This window comes from Staurois parvus, unplaced genomic scaffold (assembly GCF_062004578.1).
Source record: "Staurois parvus isolate SC_StPar_1 unplaced genomic scaffold, SC_StPar_1.0 ptg000192l, whole genome shotgun sequence".
Taxonomy (NCBI): Eukaryota; Metazoa; Chordata; class Amphibia; order Anura; family Ranidae; genus Staurois; species Staurois parvus.
The window spans coordinates 2,740,734-2,762,402 of NW_028317988.1; the positions used below are offsets into that span (position 1 = coordinate 2,740,734).

Here is a 21,669-nt window from a genome sequence, read left to right on the forward strand (position 1 = left end):
CCTGTCAATTGCCCAATCCCACAAAATATCTCCCAGGACCTGGGTGCGCAGCTGATACACTACATTGACAGATACACACAATCAATCTTAAAAGGGGAGAGCATATTTTTATAAAAGTGAGCTTGTAACATTAACTTCTGTCCAATGACTGCCCTGCATAAAAAAAAAAAAAATATAATATAAATATATGTGCGCAATTGTTTTTCTAGGAGCCTGAAAAGCATAGTACACGATCAGCAGACTGCAGGTGTAATGCAGGACTCATGCAGTCTATGTGTAAGCTGTGTGCTCATGCCAGCAAGCAGTTATACAATGACCGAAAATCAATTAACTACCACAATGCTCAACATTGCTCATGGAGAACTACAAGCAGACAGCAGCAAAGGCTGTTGGTACCTGTAGTTTTCCATTCATAGAACACTGACTGAATGACATGGCCAGGTGGGTGGGACCCTGGACAGCCATGTTTTTTTTCCCGTAAATGTTGACAGCAAGTCTGGAAGGTGGTCCCTCGGGTCCTGTCACAGTGATGTAGAGAATTGGGCTGCAGCTACAAGAGGGTAATAGGTGTCCTAAGGCCTGAAAAACAGATTGATAAAAATCTGACTGGTTGTAACACTTCTGCACACTATTAAAATGTGCTTTTCTTTCGGCCTCTATCCCCAAGGGAAAAATATCCCATCACTTTTCCATTTCACACTATCAGCCACAGGAAGCAAGGGAAACTTCTCAATGGGGACAGAGGAAAGAGAACAGGGACAGAAAAGAAAGAAACCTGACAGAAGTGCTAACTGATCCCCAACCTGTCCAAATGTAAGGCTTGGGGGGCATGAAATAGATAACATAAGGCCAATTGTGACAGCTTATGTAAACTGCAACATGAAAATCCAGCAGTATTTCAGTTGGTCTACGCCCATGAAAATGTTCAAGGTGGCAAACTGCTAGTTAGTTAGAAATAAATTACATGTTATTTATTTAATGAAAGAAACATTACACAAGGCACATTCATGTCTGAAGGCAACTACTTTGTCCACCTGAAACACTTGCCTACAGGAGTACAATCAATCTTCTGATGTGTCCAGCCAACAGAGTTTGCGCGTTCCGCTCCATTTTTGCTGCAGCTTCTCCTCAACCGCCAAACCCTCACAGTGTTATCATCAGAGCATGTAACAATCTGCACAACATAACAGGAAGAATGGGAGGCATGTGTTAACATTCACTACTAATAAAAAAAAAATTATAGGTTGATTTACCAATAAAGATCACCAGTTCACTTCCATACTAAAAGCGTTGTCATCTTAACCAATATTACACAGCAGAAGAAAAAAAAAAATGTACCACCCCACAAAGGGGGACAAAGTGGTACCAAAAAAAAAAAAAGTAACATTTTATTGCAATATCAATTTAGTATCAATAAACCACCAAAAAAAAGAAGGCATTCATAAAAATCACCAGCATTGTGTAAGAACATTGATGTGTTTCAGACATATGCTAGAAAAACGCTGAACGCTGGACAAACAAGACAGACCAATAAGTTCAGCTAATCGCCTGGACGCCCAAATCAAAGAATGCAAAGTGTTAAACTGCAGCAAACACTAGAAAAAGTGGCTAGATATCCCCTATGCTTAGATTGAGAATCAATCATTGCCAATGCTGATAATGGGCCCAAAAGGTGCAACATAATAGGCTAAGTATACAATCAAAATTGTGGCCATCCTTATCAAAAGTGCGTGGCACCGGAGGAACTAATAAATTCATCCCCTAAAACCAGTAATGGGTCAGTTCCTCTTTTTCTGGTGGCTTATATTCTGGGAAGATGTTAAAATACAGAGTCTCATTCATATAGATTCTCCCTGAGGAAGAGTGGAAAAACAGTGGCAACAGGTTCTCAAGCCTTATGTGGCTAGTATTGATATGTAAGGGCACAGCGGAAGAAGCATAGCAAGTGTAGCACATATAGCAAGCACACTGGGGAAATTTGACGAACAACCCTGAACTATCGAAAATTGTTAGACCCACACCAAAAATGGTAGCATGTCAGGCCCACAATATAGGTGAAATCCTGACAATCAGAATGTGTAAAAAATCCAGTGTCAACCTGGCCAACAGCATACCCCTGCTCAAAAGGGATGCGTTTCTATGAGGAAAATGCCAAATGTGTCCATAGGTAGATTGTACCAACATTTTAAGATGCTTTAGATTGATCCTTCACAAGGTCCACACTCCCATGGATGGCTAGAAGCCACCAGCCATCTTGTGAACTTAAGTCCCCAGTCACACCAGTACGAACTGTCATGCGAGTTCATGGTTTCGATGAACGCAGTCAAATCGGTGCGACGCTGAAGATTTTTATAGTAGTTCACGCACAACGTTTTGCAAGTTTAGGTGCGACTTGCATAGACATATGTGCAAGACGACAAACAGATGTCTTCCAGGTCCCACCTGACGTTGCACTGACCTCTGACTTTGAAGTCATGCAAATTTAACCACCTCCTGGCCCATGTATATAAACGGTCGGACGGTGGCAGTGCAGGGTCGGGTGGCCATTTATAAATGGCCTCCCCACACCCTGCTTGTGCACGCTCCCTGGGAGTGCGCAGCACCGTGATCTGGTGTCTGCTGTGTCCTCTGGACACAGTGGAACACCGATTGTGCGAGGTCCCGATGTGATCACAGATTGGCCAATCAGTGATCACATGCAGAGTAGTAAGCAAGATGTTACTTGTGACACTGCTTACTACGTGTGAAGTCTGAATGATCACAGAGGTCACATGGTACAAGGTTAATCACAACAGCCTTGTACCACGTGACAAGCTGTGACCAATATCAGCTCACACAGTAGTTCTCAATGGCTGCAAGAATGCAGCTAGAGAGGAGAAATGATTGCTTTTACAGCCGTTATGGGTGTAAAAGCAATCCGTGTAAAAAAAAAAAAAAAAATCCTTCATCACCCCCCACAAGTAGTACAGTCTCACCATGGTGACACTGTACTGCTAGGGTGACAGTATGTAAAAAAACCAAATATATATATATAAAAAGTTTAACTATAATTTTTGGTTAACTAATTTGGGTTATTTTTTTTTTTACTAAAAAGATAAAAACGGAATAAATTTTGGCCAATATTTATGATGAAATACTATTTATTTGCAAAATTTTACAAGAAAAAAAATTCTCAAAATTTTAGGACTTTCATTTACATAGCAAAAAAAATAAAAAAATCCCAGTGGTGAATAAATACCACCAAAATAAAGCTTTATTAGTCTCTAAAAAATTCATATGGGTACAGTGTTGCATGACCGCGCAATTGTCATTCAAAGTGCGATAGCATTGAAAGCTGAAAATTGCCCTGGACAGGAAGGGAGTAAAAGTGTCCGGACTGGAAGTGGTTAAGTCACACAATTTCAAAGTTGGATTCGGTGTGACTAAATACTTGGCCTCCAACAGCTGTACAGTTATCAGACAGAGCAGCACTTTGAAGATTTCAGGAGCAGGGAAGTATTGCACCATTTGGGTTGCACAAAATGGGATGGGTTTTTTTTAAAAGGAGAAGTTCAGCTTTAGTAACATGTTACACCCATATTCACGGTGTAACATGAAACACGTTACTAAAGTGCCTGCTAGTACCCTGACCTGATCTCCCATTGCGACAGCAGGCAGGGGATCTTCTATCGCAGTCACATTTCAAATACAGCGAGGCCCACACAACCGCATTATTCAGTTCAGTGAATGAATGGACTACAGTCTGCCATTGCAACAGACGGCTTGCAGTTTTCAATAAACTGCAATGGTGCCGGTTAGTGATCTCGGAAATTATTGATCTTTCTGGACTCAGTCACTGTCTGCCTGTATGGGAGTTATGGGCAGACTGTGTACCGAGACTCTGCAGGAGCCTGACACTGCAGTAGGTGCAAAAGGGTTCCTGGTTAACCTCCAAAAAAATAAAAATAAATTACATTATTTTTTTTATTACGTAAACTTCGTTCACTATAAGTGGACTTTAAGTGACTTGGGGTCACTTAAATTTTCTAATGGAAAAGATGGATATTGGCTTTAAAAATAAAGATTGTTGTGAACGCAACATATTGCCTGAGTGCAGGCTGCTTTAGACAAAGGAAACTAGTATTTTTTTTTCCAGTGGACTGCTTGAAAAATTAAACAGGCAATCATAATGCCACCTACCTTGGTGAAGTCAGATGGACACCATGTAACTGAAGTGACCTCTTGACTGTGCCCCTGGAGCATGATGGGTGAAGCCAGAGGAGTTGACACCTTGGGGGGAAGAAAAAACAAAAACAAAGTTTGACGATTACCCATTTAGACAACGCTGGCATTCACAAAGACTGGAACGGCAATTAAGTTCAATTTGTTGTAATTGATTTTTAAAGAAACTAAATGGTAAAAATGATCATCCCCATTGTGTACCTTTCCAGCTGGTTATTCATTGACCAATATCTACATTGAAAAAGTAAAAGATTCCAGAGCAGTCAATCATGTTGCAAATCAAGGTTAAAGCACGCTTAAACCTTTTGTATTTTGCACTAATTATGCATGATTTGCATTCTCATACAGCATTAAGGTCTATGGCCAGCCTGGCTGCCGACTTGGGCTAAGCAAAGGGGCTGGAAGATCCAAACATACATGGGAGAGCGATTTCATGGATAATACAAACCTTAACAGTTTTACCAAAACTTAGCCTGACAAATTGTTTTCCGGCTCTCAGTTTGCAACCCTGTTGTACTAGTTGTCACATCAACATGAAAAGGGTTAACGGAATGTTAGCTGTTACATCTCTGTAGCAGCAGAATGTTTCATCTTGGGATGAGTCTTTGTACCCAACAATTTTCTACCTTTGAACAGGTTACAATTCAGTTAAATTTGTTACAAATACAGTAAATACTAAATCAGCTTTAATGCTTTACCCTAAAAAAAAAAAAAAAAAAAAAAATCCAAATCTGGGGTAAATGGATATTTTTTATATTTCTTTGCCTCCTCTTAGGGGCTGGATCCATCCATTTGCCATGCACTGGTGCCGAAAAGGGTCATTTAATAGAGATTTTCCTTGATCACACTAATCCAACAGGAAAATACTTATCAGTTTAGAAACTGAGGACATGACAAGGATTCTCAGAGCTCTGTGGATTAGCTAAAGAGAAAGCACAGTAGAACCTGCTAAATGTCACACTGCCTGCGAAGAACCTGTAGGAATGGTGGTGGAGTCACTGTACCAACTCACATGCATGTTGGCGTGTTTCACCTTGAGTATAAGCTGGCTTTTTTTTATTTTTTTTTATTTTGTGTTAATATTTTAAAGGCCTGCACCTGCCTATATACATCACATCTGTCTAAGTGTCTTATATCACAAGATTGTGTGGTTTGGTAAAACTATTGGCAAAGGTAACAAGGCTTCCTGTTTGCACTAACTATACGCTTGTGGTTAGCTGGCAGGTAGTGAAGCAGTTTACATTTGCAGCGGAAAGCAGATCTTGTGATTCTGTGTTAGGGTCCATCAGTCTTCTTGCAGAAAACCGATCTTTCATCATGCATGCAAATTTTAAGCGTCCTTAATTTAACCTGTGTAAAAGCCTTATCTACAACTTAAAGTGTTACTAAACCCACAACCGTAAGATCAGTCTGTATATGCAGTAAAGCATGCTGGTTAAACTCACTGTGGAACCTAAGTGGTTAATCCTCTGCATTGTGTAAAAAGGCGGCTTGATCCTGACTTCTCTGATCCTCCCCTTCCAGTGCCCTCCCCTTTTAAGACATTGTGGAGTCACTGTGCACATGCTCAGTTTGTGGTGTGCTGCTAGAGGGCTGTATTTCTTTTCTTGGGAGAGTGCATGTGATCAGCGCAGGGCCAATCAGCAGTGTCCAGACAAAGGTCAGGGGTTCCACATCCTCCTAGAGCAAAATTAAGACTCCTCCTACAAGCTTTAACATTTGTTCTGCTGAACACTGATAAAACGCAACAAGACTGCTCTAACTGCTGGTGACAAAAGGTATTTAGCAGTTCATATTTATTAAAATAATTGCATTTCCATGCTCTGTGTACTGTGGGAGACCAGATAGAGTGGATGCAGGGTCCGGGGAGACCAGATAGAGTGGATGCAGGGTCCTGGGTTTAGTAACACTAAGTTAATGTAAATGTGAGCTACAGGCAAAGTGCTAATTTCTGACATGAAATAAGACAGACGCAAAAAGGATCAGCTTGGCAGCGAGGCAACTGTCATGGTCAGATCTGATTTTCATGACACAGGTTTCCAGTTTAGGCAAGGATTAAAGTGATTGTAAAAGGGAAAATGTATTTATTCTTTCCTTTCAAATTAAACATGTTATACTTACCTGCTCTAGGCAATTGTTTTACACAGGGCAGCCCTGATTCTACTTTTTTCGCTGCACTAGTGTGTCCATTGACACACACAGTGCAACAACTCAGCCGCCCCCCCCCTACACACACACGCTGTAATTGACAGCAGCAGGAGCAAAAGCTGCTGCCTCTAAGCCAGAAAGGAAAGAGCGCACAGCACTGGATCGACATCAGGCTCACGCAAGTATAATGGGAGGTTGTACACCCCTTGAGGGTTAGGGACTGATGTGAATGTACAATATATATGTGTAAAGCGTAAATTGACGGCGCTATATAAGTACCTGAAATAAATAGGTTGGGGGGGGGTGTTTTACGTCGAACTGCACACAGAATGTATAAATGTTAAAATTTGTGTTTTTTTTTTTTCCGTCTTTAGAACCACTTTAATGGCGCTGTATATTTTTATTTAAATTTTAGGTACTTCTATAGCGCCATCAATTTATGCAGCACTTTACATATCTATTGTACATTCACATCAGTCCCTAACCCTCAAGGGGCGTACAATCTAAAGTCCCTAACTCACATTCATAGATACACATATTAGGGACAATTTAGAAAGGATCCAATTAACCTACCAGCAATTTTTTTGGAGTGTGGGAGGAAACCGAGTACTCGGAGGAAACCCACACATGCACAGGGAGAACATGCAAACTCCAGGCAGGTGGTGCCATGGTCAGGATTCAAACCAATGACCCCAGTGCTGCCAGATGGAAGTGCTAACCATTTCGCAACTGTGCTGCTCACTTTTCCTATGGCCAGAATTAAAATTTGCATATTTAAAATGTTCTCATTTCAACCATCAGGTGGAGCTTTTGTCTCCTTTTCATGGTTTCTATTTTTTAGTTTGTTTTTCTGCTTCCTGAAGAAAAAAAAAAAAAAAAAGTTTAGAATTATTACGTTAGACCAGGGGTTGGCAAACTTTTTGACTTGAGGGCCGCAATGGGTTCATATATGGGACCCGGGGGCCGGAGCAAGAGTAGATGAATGATGTGTATGTGTCATCCATAGTAAGTATAGTAATATTCCCCCATAGTAATTCATCCCCCATATAGTAATTCATTCCCCATATTAAGTCCCCAAGTCCCCCGTGTCAATTCACTTACCTTTGCTCCGCGCGTTCCTCTCGCCGTGTTCCCGCGCCGTTCCGGTGTAGCATGAAAATCTGTCTCCTATGAGGATCTGTCCCCCTCGACGTATCTGCGCATGTGCCAGTTTCAGGCATTAGCAGCCGATCGGCGATCTCCGGCACATGCGCAGATACGTCGAGGGGGACAGATCCTCATAGGAGAGATTTTCATGCTACACCGGTCTTCAGGGCGGACTGTGAGAGGAGCCTAGCTCCTCTCACGTTCGTCACGCTGCCCCGCCTACACACATCCTGACAGCCATCCTGACAGTATAACGCTCCGCGGGCCGGATTAAAAGGTCCGACGGGCCATATACGGCCCGCAGTTTGCCCATTGCTGCATTAGACACTAGGTACTAGATGTGCCATCAATGGTTTCACCCTACAACTCTCTGGAGAGCATTAAGGAATTCAGTATTTTGCAGCAGCATTTCCCAAACTTGTCCTCAAGTTAGGAGTTTAGCAGGAAACCTCACATACAAAATATTGATGGTCTCTGTCCAGAGGATATGGGCAATACAAATTGTCAGATGACAGGTTTGGGTATACTTTAGTATTTATGCCAGAACAAAGTGTAATAGAAGGGTTAAAAAAGGATTTCTTCTAGAGTATATTATTTCCAGTGCCCTCAAAGATCAATTGATCAAAAGCCAAGGCATCCGGTCACGTGGTGTTTGCAGCAGAAGAGCAACCAGTCTGATCTCTGTTCTAGTACCCAAGAATTTGGTTACATGAGCAGCAAGGAAAAAAGGGACCTGAAGCAGCATATTCTCCAGTAAAGTCGAGCCTTTTAGCCTCTTTCAACCATGCACACGAAAACCTTGAATGTTTGTAATGTTTATCTCCTTTGATTGTTGTCTCCATCTAGTGACCATATTGATTCTTTGTTATTGGATTGAGACATTTCAAGAAAAAACAGCTATTAGTTTTGTGGTGCCCCTGCGAAGGATTAAGACATCTGATGAGCAAATGTTTTACACAAACCCCTAAAAACGGGCCTTTCAGGATTTTTTTTTTTTTTTTTTTTAAACACAGCAGACCACAACATCAAAGTACTTTTGTAAAGTTTGAGAAATGCTCAGCTCAGGCATAAGTGATCATCTAAGCTTTAAGGATGTGAATAGCCAAGTTTGTAAACACATACTTTTGCATAATTTGCATTCAAGCAATGAATTTAAGAGGCAACTCCCTGACAGAGAAAGGCATCTAGACTATAATCCTAGCAAGCAGCTAGTCTGTTCCCAGCCAGCAAAACAATGAGCAGCTGTACAGCCCAATCAATGTGAATCCAGTGAAGGCCTCCATAAAGCTTTATTATGTATACATCTTTATTACATCACATCCACACGGTTCTAGTGTAGCCTGCTGCGCCTTTAAATCATTACACTACTATAGAAGCCATTTAGGAGACGCGTGAAAGCATTATTATGTGGCTGACATGTGGCCAAGTAGAGAGGCCATCTGCTTCCCAGCTGACATACAGGCACACTTGCACTGTGTGTTGACAGAGGAGGATCAGGAGACAGCCCTCACCAACTGCTCAGCTGTCCTAAACACAGAATTTGCTCTGAGAAAAACCCATCCATTCATTAAAGCACTTGTGTTATGCTGAGGTCACAGAGCACATGACTGCACAGGGTGTGCTATACTATGGGGCAGTTTTAAGGAAGTGATATTCAACCTAGTCACTATGGGTCAGAACAGAAATTTAAAACTACTTTTTAGACTATATAATAGGCATGTATCTTGACTCTAAATAAGGCTGACCTCAAAAAGGAATTCTACTACCTCTACGTTTTGTACTCCTGTCACTTCATATTTCAATTTCTGCATTACATATGTAGAGTGTGTGTGTGTGTTGGGGGGTTGTAACAGTTAGCACTCTCTGCTCAGAGTGGTGGAGAGAACTGAGCAATCAGCAGTGTCTGATCGCTCAGTTCTCAACCTTAAAAAGGTGGCAAGGAACAGATGTCACATCAGATCGATGGTGCATCCACCTATGCAAGTACGATTTAAAAAAAAAAAAAAAAAAATCCTAAAAATCCTAATAAATCCCATACTTCTCTTTAGTGAAATGCTAAAGACTACCAGAGAGGAGAAAGACCCGTGAAGTCACTATACCAGCCTGCAGAATCTTGGCAATAATCGTATGTCATGAGAGAGATAGATACACACACACACACACATATATATTTATACACACACTTTAAAAACACACCTGTAAGATATCTAACCATTCAGCAACACATTCCTGGCAGGGACCACATTTCCAGGCAGCACCTGACAAGCGTTGTGTTCTGAACAGCCCACACATCTCATACTGCCAAGATTAATTGAAAAGTACAGCACAGGTGACTGGCTGGAGCCAATAATCCTGGGTGACTGGCCTTCTGTTATTCTGTAACCACGCCAGACTCTTATGGGAAGGAACTGCTCTCTAGCAACTGTCTCATATAACATATCAATCAAGCCTCCCCTGACTTCTCAGGTGTCCTGGATGTTGTATTGATCCAAAGACGAGGTTGAAGAATTAAGCTCTTGTTTGACAGGACAAACAGATCCGTTGCTACACATGCTTAAAAAGGATGGAGTTACACTGCAAGATCAATATATGTTGTATAGAGAAGGTAAACTGCATGTCACAACTTTCCAGTCAGCTACAACAATTCTTAAAAAGGACACCTATCAACAAAGAAGTACATGAACTGGCATAACTGACCTTTTAAAACTGGTTGGCTTGCATGTTCATTTCACACTAGCTTAGTAAGAGTATGCAAACATTTAACATTTCTGTGTTTAATCTAGGGTACTAAAATGTGTTAATGAACTTGGACTTTGCTTGGTGCATACTTGCATCAGGGTCAAAGAATGAACCCAGACAGCACAGCCATTGCCATTATCAGAGGTCATTAAGACAAGGCTCTGTATGTTGGTCAGGATGGGTCCCTTTAATTACTTAGACTACAACTAATGCCGGCCATAGACGGGTCAAAAATCTGACGATTTTTCGGCCGAAAATAAATTGGCCGATTTTCGCACTGTTAGTGGGTTAATTGGTCGGCCGTTTTTCGGGTTTATTGCACAGTTTTTTTAAAATTGGTTATGTTGGAAAATTTGCAGCCGATTTTCCCGGCAATGATGGGCATATCGGCCGAACGTTTTACCGATAAAAAAATCCGCGCATGAGCCGTGACCTGCAAGGGACAGAAGTTATGGGGTGAACGTTATGATTTTGTCGACTGATTTTTTTTTTTACCGTTGGTGGTAACATACATATATTATATATATATATATATATATATATATATATATATATATATATATATATATATATATATATATATATAGTGGGAATGTCCAAAAATTCAAATATTCTGGAAAACAATAGTACATTTAATAGAGACCATTACTGAAATGAACATCGGGTTAGATCCAGGGATGTGTTTATTGCACAGCTCAAAGCTATCAGTTAGCAAATATAAGAAATTAGGTTTAGGGTATTATATGAACGCAGCAAAGAGTCTGATCCCCAAGTATTGGAAGAAAATAGAAGTACCGAAGGAGGAGGGAGGATTGGATAGAAAGAGTAAACTGGATTAGTAAGAAGGAGAAGCTATACTATATGCAGGAAGACAAGATGGAGGTATTTTCAAAATGGGAAAAATGGGAAAACTTTGTAACAAATACGAGAAAGTGAAATGCAGAATGACATAGAATTGATAGATGGGTAGGAAATGCTTGCTTTGGAAAAAAAGGTAGTGAAAAAACGCAGAGTGGGAAGGGGTAATGTTTTAAGAAGGGGAAAAATAAAGTAATAAGAAAAATTGTATATTTATTATGAATGAGATGAAAGTGTTCTTTTTTTTGTTATTACTGCGAAAAAAATAAATATTTAAATTAAAAAAAAAAAAAAAAAAGTTATGGGGTGAACTTTGATTTTGTCGACTGATTTTTTTTTTTTTTTTTTACCGTTGGTGGTAACGTCGGCCGAACGACCGACCGATTTTTCGTTTCCCCTCGAAAAATCGGCCGATGTTTGGCCTGCATTACACAGGGATGCCTATAAAAATGTTTGATATTGAAAAAGGTTTGTGGGAAAAAAAAAAAAAAAAGTTTAAAATGTTCACCCATGGATGCAATACCTCCTCCTCTCCTACTATAGACTAGAACATTTGAATTAGCTATACAAAAGCTGCTTTATAAGCAAGATGGCAATGCTGGGCTTCCCTAAAAGAAATCCTAGCATATTCTGCAGACTACAGATACAATAAATTCAAGATTCTGTCTTCCAGCTAGGTAGATCAGGCCACCTGACTTCACAAGCTGCAAGCTTGTTAAAGGACAGCAATGTAAACCTGGCTGCATGCACATGGTCAGTGTACCAGCCAAACTACAATTATCTTCATATGGGGATTAGTATTGGCAGCCACCCTGTTTCTCATGAAAGGTTTGTTATAAAGGCGCTTCTTGGGTCAGTTATGATGCAATGATGGAGGTGGTCACAGACAGAATAGCTACCACTGACTATCAAAGCAGGGTGGGCACAAATTATTTTGGCAGTCTGGCTAATATGCACATTAGAGCTTCAATAGGCTGGAACAAAAACACTAATAAATTTATATATATATATATATATATATATATATATATATATATATATATATATATATATATATATATATATATATATATATATATATATATATATATATATATATATATCCCCCTCTCTCCCCCCTCTGCCTCCCTCCCTCTCTATATCTATCATTTGAAAGACAATACTCCATACTTCAAACACTGAATCCACCCCCACTTTTATTAAAATCTGGAGAATGTACAGCAGAATATACATCACTAACCTTCCAAATGTAAGCATTGTGGTCACTGGAGCCACTGAGCAGGAACTGACCATCGGGACTGAGACTGGACTTTATGTAGAAGGTGGAGTTCAGGTGACCACTGAAGACTGACACTAAAGTGAGGGAGAGAAAAAAAAATGTTATGCAATCTTTTTAACCAAATATATTGTATTGATTTTTACCTTTAAAAGGCGAAGCTCGCCTTTTTAAATAACAAAATGCACATATTTGCAGGAAGCAGAAGAAAAAAGGAAGATCCAGCCAGGAGGAGGGGGGGGGGGGGGGGGGGTTGTCGTGTCCCAGTATCTACTCTGTTAGCAGTAAGAAACCACATTTATACAGATGTCAACAAGTACACACACATAATAGGGCCAATTTAGATAAGAGCCACTTAACTTACAAGCATGTCTTTGGAGTGTGGGAGGAAACTGGAGTACCTGGAGGAAACCCACTCAGGCACAGGGAGAACATGCAAACTCCAGGCAGGTAGTGCCGTGGTTGGGATTCAAATAGACGACCCTAGTGCTGCTAGGCAGAAGTGCTAACAGCTTTCCATGTCGACAAAGTTTCAAACACTATTGTTATGTGCATGCATTAATTCTTCCACATTGTGAATATAATCTCCATTTCTAATCCACCCTTCTATAGTTGGAAATTTGTATGGATGCACTAATATTTTGCAATAAAGCCCTTAGTAGTATTTAATAGATGCAGGAAGGGACTTCTCAGGCACATCTGCACCTTGGAACAATTATCTCCATAGGTACAGTATGTGAAAGCCTGTTATATGCCAGACCTTACTAGCAATTTTTCCCAGAAATGACAATATTTTAGGGCACATCCACCAAATATGTGCAAAAGTTCACCACACATTCGCCAGCATAAGGGTGTTTTTTCTGGTTGGAACTTTGGCACCCTTACTGGGGTTATAACTCATCTCGCCAAAAGTGATTTATATAGTCATCTGTTATTTCAATATCAAATTAATGAAAAGCTGGCTAACTTCAGTATTTTTGCTTTATGGTGATTGAGAGTTTAGGTTCTGTCTCTCATACAAGGATTTTACACAATTTTGAAGGAACACGAGTTCTACCGTATAGTCTTGGGGACAGAATAATTTCTCCATCAATGATCAAATTTCATCTATCTGAAGTAGTTGCAAAGTGAGGTCACATATCTTAACATTCATTACAACTTTCAAATGCAACATGCCCACCTTACATGCAAAAAAACAACCTTCCTTGCAGCCATCAAGGGTGAGGCATGTCCCATCCCAAATCCTAAACCACATACACCAGAAGTGGGCCAGTATCCCTAGATAATTCTCGGTAATCCTCCGGTATCCACATCACCTTATCAAGTGCCTCTTTACTTGGCATCTCCATCTTGCCACAACTTATATTAACCATTTCCCGGCAGCCCTATAGCAGTTTTACGGCTACGGGGGGGGGGGGGGGGGGGGGGGGCCCACTGCGCAAAATCATGGAAATATACATTTTTGCATTTCCAGGTAGGGGGTGTGTGCCGGTGCGTTCATTGGCTCATGAAGATGTCAATCACTGGGTCCCCACCAGAGATTCACGATCGTTACGGAGTGTAAACACAAATCTCTCTGTCAGCAGGGACGTGCTGATTTTCAACTCTCTGCAAAGCAGAGAGATAACCAGCACGTCTCCTAGTAAAACACAACATAGTACATATTAAGCACACTAAACACACAGTTAACCCTTAGATTGACCCAGATGTTAACCCCACCCTGCCCAGTGTCATTAGTACAGTGTCAATTCTTTTTATTAGCACTGATTACTGTCACTGGAGAGGTCAGTGGCATTTAATCAGGTCCCATCCAGTGTCAGAATGCCTGCCGCAGTTCTGCTATAAGTTGATCGCCGCCATTACAAGCATAAAAAAAACAAAAAACAAAAAAAAAAATAAAAAAAATTCTAGAATTTGTAGATTCTATAACTTTCACACAAACCAATAAACACTTATTGGGATTTTTTTTCTTTACCAAAGACCTGTAGCAGAATACATTCTGGCCAAAATGTATGAAGAAAGTTTTATTAATCTTTTTTTTTATTGGATATAGTGCAAGAAATAAAAAACCCAGTGATGATCAAATAGCACCAAAAAGAAAGCTATTTGTGTGAAAATAAATATGAATTTCGTTTGTGTACAGAGTTGCATGACCGTGCAACTGTCAGTTAAAGTAGCACAGCGCCGTGTAGCAAAAAATGGCCTGATCATGAACGGGGTAAATCTTCCTGGAGGGCAAGTGGTGGAAAAAAAATAAAAAAAAGAATGGCCAAAGCTAATTTTTTTATATACTTCTCCTAAAGGTCCAGGAGCGCACTTAGTGCTGCATTCCTGTGACCCATTTTCAGTTGAAAGCAGGCTAAAGCCCACTATCGGCTGACATCACAGAGCTGGTCCAGGCTCTGAAAAGATCCCAACCATACGCTCAGGATCCATGCAGATGCCTGGACTAGCAGCTGGCTCAACCTCTTAGAACTTGAACCAGCCCCTCCTATGCTCTAGTGAGCCAGTGCAATCGCTCAGTAGTCGGTGCAGAGATGGCGGGGGACAGATGTAGCATTGGATCGATGCTGTATCCACCTAGTTGAGTATACATTTTTTTTTGTTTTTTTAAATATAAAGATTATGTCCCAATCTACCAATTATGACCTAATCTGCCTGAAAATCTGGTGCAGCTGAACAGATGGAATCCTAAACTGAAGCTTCTTTAAATTGAAAATATCAGCAGGCTGTGGGCGAATAAGTGTTATTGTTCTGACTACAGTAAAGAAAGGTTAGACGACCGACCCAGTTGTGTTGCCTGACAGGGGTGTCTGAATCTTCAATTTATTTTGTTCAACTGTGTGTTTTATGGTTTGCTTTATTAAAGTTCTGCTCTAGCTGGAGATTGCATCACCCTCTATCCTACAATTTTTACATTATGAGCCCCTTTCAGACTTCAAAAAGATGGATTATGAGCTAGGCAGGAAAACAAATGATTGCTCTGACACTCGAGAACTGGCATCAATGATCCTGTTTTGCATGCCTTCTTAATCTCTGCCCATCATAATCTTCCCCAATCACCATTACAATGCTGAAGTCTCTCTTTTGTATTTTAATACACCGCTGCTGAAACCGAAGAAAACTGGCACGACTCCTGCACAGTCCGCAGTATCTGGAGCATTAGGGTCCATGTGTTTACACCAACTTAAAAAGCAGTTGAAGGATGGCTGTAAAATTAGTTGTGAAGTAACAAGCAATCTAAAAATAAGCCAGTAACAAGGGCACACCGCTCGCTCTCCTGAGAGCAGGAATTCCGGTGATGCAATAAATCTTCTGTGTTCACTGCTACATGAACGCAGGGTTCTGCAAATTCCCCTCAACCCTCACTCGCCACTCTGACCTCAAATCAGTGAAGAAAGGGAAAAGGTTTTGCTTAGGAACTTTCCTTGCACATGTTTAAGGCAAGCCACAGCGCCACCTCCTGGTAAAAACACCACATTACACAACCCTAGCCAATTTGAAAACTGGTATGGATCAGCCTCTGAGCCAGGGTGCCCAGGCACCTTGGGGTGCCTTGAGGTTTCTTCAGGGGTGCCTTGGCAAAATGTCTAAAAACTGCCCAAAACTTGTATAAAAGCCAGTGGGTGGAACAAGCCTGCCTTTTAGTTACACAAAGCCACAGGTTTTCATCGTGCACCATTAGGACCTACTAGTTGCCGGCGTTCTGACAACTAATGGCATCATTAGCTGATAAGGCGGATGTTGGCTACCTGCACAGCATCCTAGTTTGACCCTCCCCTGCCCCTCTCCATCAGTGCTGGGGTCACATTAGCTCAGGGATAGAGAAAAACTGAGGGAGAAGAGAAACATTGGCATACTAGTCAGTACCAGTGAGCAAATGTGTATTTGCTTTGGAAGAATAAATCATTTCTAATGTTGGGTGTTCTACGTGTGGATGTTGCTGCGTTATATAAAGTTATTAGAATAATTTCACATTTTAGAATGGGGTGCCTCAAGACTGTCCATTATTTTAAAGGGTGCTTCAGGACTGTCCATAATTTTAAAGGGTGCCTTGACGGAAAAAAGGTTGAGAAACACTGGTATGGATAATGTGTTAGATGTCAACTGATGAACAACAAGAACGCACTTGAGTTATATTGAAAGATGTGAACATAGCGATTACAGTTCGTATAGGTCAGGGCTGCAGAGTAAGGCTACATTCACACAGGCAATAAGGCCAGTCCATTGTAGTGGCAGGAATCTTCTGTTTGCAGCTGCAGATGAGAACAGCTAGGTGCAGCAGCCAGCCCTATTTACTAACAGGTCGCTGGCTGCTGCAGCTGTTTGCAGCTCTCTGCGGTGGACACCGCAGGACGCACTTTGTCTACCTGGCTTATCAGGAGCAGATATGTGCATTTCCTGATCATGTAATCAAACATTGCAAGTTAGACGTTAAAAGCATATGAACTTCTTACCAGGATCACTCTTTAATCCAGTGAGATTAAACATATAAATGTTATCATCGGTACAGCCAGCAAATAGGTTAGATCCTGTGGAATCCAGAACCAGACTAGAATACCCTGAAAAACAGAAACCATTATAAGTGAAACTAGCAACATACATAAAAAATTACTTCATGTGCAATTATGCTTACACCACTAAACACTTGTAGGCTTCACCTCCGCAAAACCTCCAAGATACACCCGTTCCTAACCTGAAACCACTAAGCAACTTATTCACTCCCTGGTTATATCTCGCCTTGACTATTGTAACGCCCTCCAAGATTGTAAGCTCCAAGGAGCAGAGCCCTCCTATCCCTCTTGTATTGAACTGTATTGTTGCTGTATTGTCTCCTGTTATATTGTAAAACGCTGAGCAAACTGTTGGCGCTATATAAATCCTGTATAATAAATAACACAAAATATTAGCAAGCACTTACTGTTCTCTAAGAAAAGAGCACTGTAAGAAGCACATAGGAAGTTGCTTTGCAGGACATTTTGGTGTGTCTGCATAGTCATATCTGAGGTCACCTTTTCCACATTATGTGTGAGAGCTTTATATGTGAAGTGTTGTTTAGAGTTTACAGTGAGCACTGTGATGATATTTCTCTTCTCAGAGTCATACTAGATAATAGGATGAGTCTGCGAGTTTAACCCTTCTATGCCTGTAATTCTGCTTCTGTTTACTCTGGCGATGCCTCTATTAGCACTGCACCGTATTTGGGAATTCATTAGAAACTAGCAACATTTTTTCCTTTTCTACCATAATCAAAAAAAACAAAAAAAAAAAAACTCAGAACTAAAAGAAAACAAAAAAAAACAAAACAGAAAAAAAAAAAAAGTATACTAGATTTACAGCAAAGTAGCTACCATTTCTAGATTAACTTTAACAATGTTCATCCGCCTTACAGCTGTAGTCCAGGAATAGATTATTTTGCATAAAATTACATTGGTACAGCTTGTATTAAAGTATGCACATGCCATAGTGGAAGACAAGGAAAATCCGGACTGCTAAACTCCACCAATCCACTTTATTCAGTATAAACATGACATTAACAGGCGGTGATAGTTGCATTACCAACAGCCTATACAGAAGACCCTCTCCGGTGGTAGTATTCTTGTGGCAGACTGACCATGCCCCAAGCCCGTTAGAGAGATCCCTGTGGGCCAATTCCTGTGATTACACAGGATATGTAAAAATATGCCCATATGGCGGACTGCTTTATATAAAGAGGGTATGCTATAGCTAACCATTGGGTGTGCCATTAATAGCACCAGAAAACCCAAAAGGCAGTTTATTTAGGAAAGAAGGTATGGACTAGACCAGAGAGAGGACCACCTGTGCTTTCTACAGCATTTAGCCTGGAGTTTAGGAAAAAGTATATTATTGAACGTCATGCCCTCGTGTTGCAGATGGATAGCATGTATGCCCATAGACTTTCAGGAGATGCTAGAGTAGTTTCCCGACATGTGCCTCAAGAGATTTTAAATCTTTCCAAGGAACACAAGGAAACATGGCTTAGTTTTAAAGGAAATTAAAGGTGTGGCATGTTGTCCCGTCTGCAGAGCAGCAGGGGGGGGGGGGGGGTAGAGATTTTATTACCACAGTCAGTGGGGAAAGTTAAAGAACTAGAAATTTCATCAATTGTAATACCAAATATAGCTGATCACTTGCAAAATCTGTTGGATACAATATGTAGGCAGGACTACTGGGAGGCTGCGAGGTAGTCTCCATGACCATATGTAGGATATCCAGAAAAAGCATTCCACTAATGGTGCAAATCGCTTCAATCTCGCAAATCGATCACGCTGCCTTACATATACAGGGGATTGTATAGTTAGGAAGCCTCGCAGAAGAGAATGCTGTGCAGGCGAGAAGTATTTCTGATCTTTTATTTGCACACATGGATCCCGAATGGGGTAAATTATAAGTGGGATCTCACTCATTTTTATGAACAACTTGTCTGCATGACACTTGCAATCTCTCTGCACCTCTGCTTTGTCTTCCTACCTTGTGAGGCATTTATATCATTCATATTTCTGATTATATTTTTTTTTCCTTCATATTTTGGATAATGTTCATAATCATCCTGCCACAGGTATAGCCCTCCTTTTTTGCTTTTCGTCTCCTGTCTTTTGCAGTTTTTCCAATACTTACCATACACAATTACATGCGGTTGTTTGTAGAACAGTTTTAGTCTCTTAAGTAATCTTCCAGATTTAAGCAGTTGATCGAGTATAATACAAAAAACTGTCCTGGCGTAGGTTGTGGTTTTTAACTATAGGTGTGGGTTGTTGCTTTTTAGCTCACCATTTGCGGTTTGTTTTGACCCTTGCTGTGTATTGATCAACATGCTTCTGGTTGATAAATTTTTGCCGAACTCTATGCGGGTTGGATTACACTCACAGCGTGAGACATCTTGTACTGAGTTTTGGAGCCAGCTTTTACTTTAAACCTGGCTCAATGCAGTAGGAGGTTGACCCTTTGCTTGTGATTAAAAGACAGCTGTTATCAAACTTTAAAAAATGGTGTTTGTCACCTGTGTCCACTGGGTAATGATTAAGCACCAACTTCTGCACAAAACAGGTCGACCTGCTTGTCCCATCTGTCATTTGGTTTTACATGTTTTTACCGAAAAAAGTGGATTGTTGGAGTGCAGCTATCCGTATTTTCCTTGACTTCCACTGTGCAGCACGCAAGCTGGGCTGGCACTTGACTGGGAGTTGTGAAGGGATCAATAGAGACTACTCACCTGGAGCAGCAATATACAGTGTCAATACACATGCCATACCTGGCTGACCCTGTGGATCAGTATGGCATGTGGATACTTACATTGGTTCAAGTGGGACCAATGTAATTATAAAAACAAAAAAAACCTGAAAATTCAGTTTTATCTACAAAAGTCCCATTAGCACAAATTAGTCCGTGCCCCTCTTCTATCATATTATGCACAGTCACTACACAGGATAGGGCATAATCCACCGATATAGGAGCAGACGTTCTCTTTCCCAGGTTCAGACATACTCCGTTGTGACATGCTGAGGAGGTGATGTAGTCACATACAGCACTTAACACTTCACTATACTAGATGCTAATTAAGCCTTTTGCAAAAGTAAAAAAGAAAATGCACGCAACACATACCAAGTTTACGCGTACTACTCCCAGGATATGAAAAGGCTTTTGCTGGTATTGGATCCTGTCGGTAAGCAGTGTAGTTCTTTCTCAAATCCCACATTTTGATAATGCTACAAAAAAGAAAAAAAAAATCCTTACAACTACTTTAAGACTTGAATAGTACAACCGACAAACTTCATAAGCAATACAGAATGCTGCTCAATGCTAAATTTGCCTAAATCAAATAATCTGGGGAAGGGGCTGATCTTGGTCTTCCCTGCTGCTCAGCAGCCTATCCAGGGTAGAACAAAGACCTTGTTATAAGGATCCCAGACACCAGAGAACTCCCGATCAGAATCAGGGCCTTCCCCAACCTAATCAAGTCTGGGCAATAAAGCATCAACTGAAAGTTTTGCTCAGAAAGGTCTCATCTATTTATTGAAAACTACAGACCACACGTCAAGTATAATTGCTTACATTATTGTCAAATTATGTGAGCAGACAAATGTAAAATCTTACCAGCGTGATCACTCTACTACTTCTGGATGATCTGTGCAGTTTCCTGCATGAACTTTATAGTGTCCTAGGTCAGCTCCCTGAACAGAGGTAGGAATGCTGCTCACCTGTCTAGCTGGCTGAAAAAAATTACATTTTTTTTCTTTAAAGAGTCGTAAAGGCTGAAGGTTTTTTACCATAATGCATTCTTATTGTCATCTCTCTCTCTCCCCCCCCCAAAAAAATTCTTAACTGGGCCCAATCTCTCCCTCCTCATTGGACACCGTGAGAGCAGCAGACGCCACTGGCTCCTTCTGCTGTCAATCAAATCCAGTGACTAGGGAGCAGGGGCACGGCTGAGTGAAACTGCATGTGTCAATGGACACAACTCAGGATCAAGCTTCCTATGGTGGCACACAGAGAAGAGGAGTCCCGCATGGCAGAGGGGGACCCCAGAAGAGGATTGGGACTGCTCTGCGCAAAACTATGACACAAAGAAAGTATGACTTTTTTTTTTTTTTTTTAAACAAACAACTTTACAATCACTAAGTATTTAACAGCTTGTTTGGAGCGTTGCATTCCAAGTCTGAGTTGTAAAATACGTTTTAGTTTGGTCTTACCCATCAACAGCTCCTGCTGATATGATCGTATGTTCATCCTGAAAGAGGACCACTGTTACACTCTGCTGGGAATCCTGCAAGAAAATAATTTAGCAATTTGTCATACGGTGAATAACGCTAATGAAGCAAATAAATTAAAAAGGCAGTGCTTGCATAGGATGTCAGCTTGACAGAAGCAACAGCAGTATATAGTATAGTTCTTTGTATGACCATGTTCTATTGCTAAAGTATGTCTGTATGCAATTCGGTCATCCTTTAAACATCAAAAATATGTCTACTCTGTACCCACTGAGCATGTGTGTAGTTGAGAAAAACACAACTTTGCTATTAAAAGATAAAAATTTAGGATGTTCACACTTGCTCCAGATGAGTTATGGAGTACAGCCAAGGAACCAGCATTTTTAAAAAGTGGTTAGCACTGTGGAGCTTAATTTTTCTCTGGACAAGTTTACTTTTAACTTAACCCATACTTTGCCCAGCTAAAGCAAAACAAGTAATTTCATCCATCCCTCCTCAGCAGCATTGTTCCTTTACTTCACCACTGCTTTGGTCACTGCTTTGCAAAGATCA

The 21,669-nt window shown here is 40.7% G+C and overlaps 1 protein-coding gene across 1 annotated transcript in view; it reads right to left on the reverse strand.

Annotated features, from left to right (window-relative positions):
- The window catches only part of DTL (denticleless E3 ubiquitin protein ligase adapter), a 41,326-nt gene that overhangs the window by 6,515 nt on the left and 13,142 nt on the right, over positions 1–21,669 (reverse strand). Inside the window, exons 8-13 of the mRNA XM_089677795.1 lie at positions 21,100–21,173; positions 20,012–20,115; positions 16,846–16,950; positions 12,353–12,465; positions 4,180–4,269; positions 1,048–1,174 (exon numbers count right to left, since the gene is read on the reverse strand). Coding sequence (XP_089533921.1) covers positions 1,048–1,174; positions 4,180–4,269; positions 12,353–12,465; positions 16,846–16,950; positions 20,012–20,115; positions 21,100–21,173 — 613 coding nt within the window. The remainder of the gene's footprint in view (positions 1–1,047; positions 1,175–4,179; positions 4,270–12,352; positions 12,466–16,845; positions 16,951–20,011; positions 20,116–21,099; positions 21,174–21,669) is intronic.